This window comes from Nematostella vectensis, chromosome 10 (assembly GCF_932526225.1).
Source record: "Nematostella vectensis chromosome 10, jaNemVect1.1, whole genome shotgun sequence".
Classification (NCBI taxonomy): domain Eukaryota; kingdom Metazoa; phylum Cnidaria; class Anthozoa; order Actiniaria; family Edwardsiidae; genus Nematostella; species Nematostella vectensis.
Genome location: NC_064043.1, coordinates 15,530,587 through 15,537,431, shown reverse-complemented (window position 1 = coordinate 15,537,431; position 6,845 = coordinate 15,530,587). Strand labels below are relative to the sequence as shown.

At 39.3% G+C, this 6,845-nt stretch overlaps 2 protein-coding genes across 2 annotated transcripts; one reads left to right on the top strand and one right to left on the bottom strand.

The window, feature by feature from the left end:
- Positions 1–490: 490 nt before the first annotated feature.
- On the bottom strand, positions 491–2,949 carry LOC116615667 (uncharacterized protein CG13380). The gene is made up of 3 exons (XM_032377492.2): positions 2,816–2,949; positions 2,613–2,686; positions 491–1,356 (listed from the first exon to the last, which is right to left on the bottom strand). The coding sequence occupies exons 1-3, from the start codon at positions 2,853–2,855 to the stop codon at positions 1,201–1,203; spliced, it is 270 nt and encodes an 89-aa protein (XP_032233383.1). The 5' UTR covers positions 2,856–2,949; the 3' UTR covers positions 491–1,200.
- Positions 2,950–4,565: 1,616 nt separating this feature from the next.
- Positions 4,566–5,357, top strand: LOC116615651. Its single transcript, XM_032377456.1, has one exon. It carries the CDS (start codon positions 4,566–4,568, stop codon positions 5,355–5,357), a length of 792 nt encoding a protein of 263 aa, XP_032233347.1.
- Positions 5,358–6,845: the final 1,488 nt, after the last annotated feature.

Here is a 6,845-nt window from a genome sequence, read left to right as displayed (position 1 = left end):
GTTGTGCAGAGGCCAGAATTTTCTTTATAAAAAAAAACTATGATAGAAAATACTATGTGACATTTAAAATAATAGAAATATGTACCTTGGATTTGCTAAGGGCTACATGGGCATGAGTTTCATGTTAAAATGATAGTATTTGATGAACCTTCAATAAGAAATGACCCACTTTTTAGTAGCAATAGATTGAAAAGGAGGCAACATGGCTATGCCTTCATTGGTTTCATCTTCCCATAACTTATCCTAAACAACCACTTGCATAGCTCTATAGACAAGATTTGTTTTCAAATCAAAATAGTTGGCTTATTGTGCTTTAACATATAGTAGGTAACTGTTCAAAAAGTGGCAGTATTGTTGGAAAGCAACCAGTAGTATAGTATATATGGTGGTATATTATTGTGGCAGTGTTTGTATGTTCATAGCTTACTTGCCTTTATCTACTTTTTACCCCCTGTCAATGATGCTGTTGCATCAAGAACCTCCAAGTAAATAAAACAGCAACCTTTTTTTTTTAATTCCAATACATCTTTACAATATAGTTGAAATGTGTTCTTTGTTTAATTATATATATATATATATATCCCCTGATGAGTGGGCAACCACGAAACAGACCTGTAGGGAAACCTATGTAGTTTGTATTTTTCTCAAACCAACACTATTTTCTTTATATATATAATACACCAAAAACTGGAAATCGACTCTGCCAAATTTTCGAGAGAGAGAGAGAGTGGTTTTCACAATCCTGTGCAATAAAATATTATTGTTTAAGTGTAATAGTCAAGCCAGAACAAAAGAGATTACAGTGTATTAGTACTAAATAACCTAAATAGCATTTCACAGGTTTTTGAAAACCACTACTGTGTTGCACTCAAAGTTCCCCTCTCTTACTTATACATGTTTATTTGGACTTTTATTAAAACTAATGAATGGGAATTGTTTATCCGTGTCTCCACTTGCTGGTTGTAGCAGTGGTAGAAAATGAGAGAAAAAGACATTCAAAACCTGTTTTGCTACACCTAAAAATGTTTGTAACCAGCCCTGGACATTCAGACATACTGAGAAAGGTTAACCTAAAATGTGTATAACTGCATACTGGAAACAACCTTGTAAACGCCACATGTCCTCAAGTTTCAGTTATTGCTAACACTTAGCCTTTTATCCCTTATATAAACTATTTACAGTCGATTTATAAATGATATTTTAACTCAGTTCTGCATTACACCTTGGGCACTCTCTGAAGTCCATTAGATGGATAAGGTTGGGGTGTAGAGGGCATTGGATCCTCCGCCTTCCTGTAAATTCATGGCCACACTGAAGACATCTGATGACTCCAGCTTTTCGTAGGCATTTGCACTCCTGGAGTAAACAAACATGATCACTTCGTGACAATTTTACTCTCATAATCCAGTGAGTTGTACTCTTTTATAAAACTTATTTTCATTTGATGCTGGGCCATTCTTATTTTTGAAGCATTTTAAGCTGAAAATGTTTCTAAAGGATGTTCTTAAATTCAAATGCATATCAAAATGTCATACACAATGAATTAACAGAAGAGAATTACCCAAAGGATCAAAAGCACAGATATTTAAGGTTTTTTGAACGAACCAATTTACTGTAATTCTGCATTCTGGAACCCATCACACTAACAAAACTAAATTTTGCTGCTATCTTAACCTTGGCATGCTCTTTGGCGAAATCTCAGGCTTAACTATCTTATACAAAAGAGTGTATCATGCAAGTGATAAAAACATTTTGAGTTTGAGAATATAGTCGCTCTCAAGGCTTGAAGTGGGGTTCGAGGGTCTTTATACTGGGCTTCTGGTTTCCGGTTTTCGTTTCCGGTGGGGGGGGGGGGGGGGGGTGGGGGTGAATAGATTCGCGGATAGGCGGATTCAGCCCCGAAATGCTCACGGATTACGGATTTTGATGATTATTTTAGCGGATTGGCGGATTTTGGAAATACGGCGGATCACGGATCTGTCGACAATTTGAGCACGGATTTCGGATTTTGACTGCTTTGACGGTCCAATTTCGGATTTTAAATGAATTTCGATCGATGCTATTGTTTATCTGTCAAACCATGCAGATCTTAAAATATCTGCGGATCCACGGATTTGCCCCGAAAATGTAGCGGATCGGCGGATTTACGTTTCCCTATTCACCCCCCCCCCCCACTCCCCCCCTTGTAGGATTTCGAACTATCACCGCCACAAGCCATTTCAAACTAATAAGTTGTAAACAGTGAGGTTTCGTCGCTTTCGAACCTATTATATGTAACACAACCGATTCAGACTCCACCAGAACAACAAGTGATAAGCTTGGTTATTGGAAATATTGATTAGCTTGTTTTTTAGCGGCTCGCCTTTTAGTTCGCCTTACGGCTTCGGCGCCATTAGGTAATAATTAAACAATAAAGAGATAACCATTTTTTCAAATTATCGTAGGGAGATGGAAGAGACAAGATGAATGCTTGAGAGAGAATGAATACGCCGTGAAATATGGAATCAAATAAACCGATCGGGAGAAAGACCCACCGACCAAAGGCTGGGGGGGCCGAGTAGAGTCTAAAGGTCAACAACATTCAGACTTTTAAAAATTCCTCGCGAACTCACCAGCTCTCCGTGGGGATTACCGTTTACGTCTTGTAAAAATGGCAGTGTAAGCTCAGAGGATTCGGCTTTTTCGACTACATGAAGGAAAGCAGAAAGTATGTTAACAACGTGCAAGCCTTGTAGCGGTTGTTTCTTGTGTAAAGATGTGTGAGTTTGACCTGTCAACAAATAGCGTGAGAATTCGCAAAGGCCCGCGTACTTACAATAATAAGTGATGAAGTCTTGCTCGATGTTCATCGTCATTCTGTTTGTCTGTTGAAGGTTTTTCTTATCTAGTGGTCTCAAGCAAGTGTGGTAAGATGTTTGCTCGTCCAAATCTCGCGCTGACTGACGCACTCGAGAGACAGTCTACGGAAACAGATGCTCATTTGCATAAGCCACTGTCCGGCGTCCTCGATTCCATGCGACGTCATTTTAAGTCATCGTTTCACAGCTTATCAAGCTTTCTACCTAGCTCAATGATAATAAACCCAAGCCTGTACTTGAGCACAAACTTTGAAACATTTCAAAATTTAGCGTGAGCAACTTTTCTAGCCGAATTCTTTAGAGTTTTTTTTCAGGAAACGCACTAAAAATATTGATATGGTGGAAGAGAGCTTTTGAGAAGAAATGCGACCGAAAAGTGAATTTGGGGGTTTGAGTTAGAAGGCTGTTTTACTCAAAGTTTCTAAGCTGATCGCCAAACTTCGTAAATCATTCACATGATATTAGAAATTTCTTAGAGATCTTAAAGATCGGTCGTATTTGGTTCTTTCCTTCACTTAAATAAATCGCATATTGTTCACAACAACACACAACAATTTTAATGGCGCATTACGCCTGCCTGGTCGTTTAAAGCTTCTTTTCAAAATAAATAAAATTAATTGTCATTGATTACCTCTCAGTTGGCTCACGGGGGTTTACCTTTGATCTTTGAACCATAGTTAAAAATGGGTCTTTTAACTTTTTTCTCACTAACCATTTTGGAGCACTGCAACATGCACTGCGTGGTATAAATTAGTTTTTAACCAAGGCACTTTCTCGATTTTTAACCGCTTTTTAACCGGAAAAATGAGGGACTATGTTTCGCATGACAGTTTGATGACTCTTGTCATAGAGAAACTATTTACAAAGTATTTTTTTTGTTAATATCAATCATTGGTCATATGTTTACATTTTGATTCGATTGGATCGCTTTGCTTAAAAGCTGGTAAAAACAACTTTTACAATAGAAACAGACTACACTATCATATAAATGGCATTTTCCTTCTTCAGGCGGAGTACCAAAAGTAATTTTTCTAGCTTCAAAAAAGCTTAAGAGGTATCTCTCGCTGCTTTTCTATTCTCTCCCTCGGTGTCTCACCACAATGATTTAATGTGAAAAGGGAATTTACAATAAAAATAATGCTCGACTCATTAGCATAAAATCTCTAGGACGTGAATAAAACTATATTTTGAGCGTTTTATTCGTTTTCATTTTCTAAATTGTGCCTCATCCTAAAGAGTAATGTTCACGGATAATAACAAAATTTTTATGTAGTCCAAATAAACACAATTTTTGAGGAAAAAAGAGGGAAGTTTATTTTTAACGCAGTTGTCATGCTGGAATGCACAGTCACTAGTAAGTTGACTCATAAGTCACTCATAAGTTGACCCTTATACTTTATTATCATGATGTTTTTTTGTTTAAAAAGTATAACAGGCGAGCATTCTATCTGTAGTGTATTAGCACACTTTACTTAAGTATCACATAACAGAGATGACGTTATTGATAATGATTTTAATTTAAAAATTTAAAAATTTAAAAATTTAAAAATTTGTAATACCATATAAAGTCATGGCGTATGCCATAAGTTGTAAATACTGTGATTAAAGATCAGTCTATATTCGCACACCAAAGCGTGCGGTTGTGTTAACTGACCCCAATGAATATATAGCGAAAGACACTAAATTGGCGACGAGCGATTCGGGATCATGGTCCAGCATATGTCACAGGGCGTCCCTGTCCCAACTTATACAGGAGTTGGTGACATCGAGAGCTTTATGGAGCGATTGGAATGTTATTGCGATTTGATAAAGACTCCAGAGGAAAGCAAGATTGCGCTTCTACTTTGCGGATTAACTGCGGGGCAGTATGAAACATTGAGGGATCTAGTGTCGCCCGAAGTACCTAAAACGGTGGAATTCAAAGTCCTCAAGGAAAAGTTAGTGGATCATTATGGTTCCGTGCGGAATACGCGATTTGAGAGGACGAAATTCCGTGTAGTAAAGAGGGAAGAAAACAAAAGTGTGGCGGTTTTTGAGGTAAGATTGCGGAATGCAATCCGACATTGCGGATTTACCGGCGAGACTTTAAACGAGAACCTCGTTGAACAGTTTATATCTGGTATAAACTACAGTGGCATAGAGCGGAAACTTTTGCAGAAGGGGAACGACCTAACTTTGGCCCAGGCGATTCAGTTGGCAAACACGTTTTTGCTGTTTGAAGATTCAGCACGTGGAGGAAAAGTCGACACACCCCCAGTCGAACAGCAAAGTGGAATTTCCAACGTAAAGTCCGAAGTAGAGTGCTATCGCTGTGGAAGAAAAGGGCACCGGTCCAGCGACAAGGTCTGTAAAGCATTGGGAAAGAAATGCAACAACTGTGGAGTCGTAGGACATTTTGCAAAGTCGAAATTTTTCAAAGGAGAAATTCGAAATCTCATGCTGTGCGTGGACGAGGACATGGCCGTGCGCGACGAAGCGGTGGAATTCAATACCAGATAACGGAACAGTCAGCAGATAAGGACAGTGGGGTGACCCATTTATTTTCTGTAGATGAGGAGATTAGGAAACTCAGGGAGACTCGACTATGTGTCAGGCGATAGTCGGGGGAAAGAGTTTTCCGTTTATTATTGATTCCGAGGCAGAGGCGAATATTGTTTCAAGTAAGATTTATGAGGAAATTATGAGTTATGTTTCGCTTAGGAAAAGCAGCAAGAAATTGTAGGCTTTTGGTCAAGAGGACGCGCTTAAGCTGAAAGGCGAATTTGAAACGGAAGTTAGTATCTGTAGCCGGAAATGTGTTGCAACATTTTATTTTTTTGATGGCAATGCATCAGCTAGCAATTTGATTAGTCATAATACTGCTAAGAAGGTACAATTATTACATGTAAATTCAGTTTCAGAACAAGAACAGCAATGTAACACTAGCCTAGGTTCGGAAATGAAGTCTAAATTTCCAGAGTGCTTTTCAGGTGTGGGCAAACTGAAGGGAAATAAGGTTAAGTTACACATTGACGATAAGGTGGTACCGGTTGCTCAGCCAGTAAGACGATTGCCATTCGGTTATCGAGACAAGGTGGCGGATCTTCTGAAAAGACTACAAGAGGAAGACATAATCGAACCAGTGGAAGGTGTAGCATCGAGATGGGTAAGCCCTATTGTGGTAATTCCTAAGGCAAATTAGGAAATTAGGATGTGCATTGATTTGAGGAAGGTTAACCAGGCAGTTTTGCGCGAAAGGCATCCGATTCCGACTATGCAGTAAATGCTAGTTGAGCTTAATGGGGCTACAGTTTTCTCAAAGTTAGACCTTAAGCAAGGATTTTTTCAGTTAGAATTAGAGGAGGAATCGCGAGACGTAGCCACTTTCATAACCCATGTAGGATTATTTCGCATGAAGAGGTTAGGTATGGGAATTTGCAGTGCACCAGAGGTATTTCAGTATACAGTGCAGAAGGTGTTAGTTGGATTGCCAGGAGTGTTAAACTTGGCAGATGACATAATGGTATTTGGTAAAGATCAGGCTGAACACAAGAGTAGACTAATTAGTGTTATGAATAGATTATCGGAGAGCGGGTTAACCCTCAATCCGGAGAAGTGTCGGTTTGGTTTATCTTCGGTTACGTTTTTAGGACACGTAATTTCAGACAAAGGGATAGCTGCAGACCCAGGCAAAGTGGAGTCCATAGTCAATGCTAGAGCGCCAGCTAATGTAACAGAGCTACGTGGATTCTTAGGCTTAGTTCAGTATGTAGGCAGGTATATCCCAGATTTAGCAACACTTTCCTCACCTTTAAGGGAACTTACTAGGAAGTCAGTGACCTTTGAGTGGACCCCCAGACAAGAAGATAGTTTTCAGGCTATCAAGCGTGTAATGAGTGCCAGCGAGACCTTAGCTTATTTTGATAGGCAGGCAAAAACTCTCGTAGTGGCGGATGCTAGTCCTGTAGGGCTTGGGGCAGTTTTGATACAGAAGCAGGGAGGAACTGA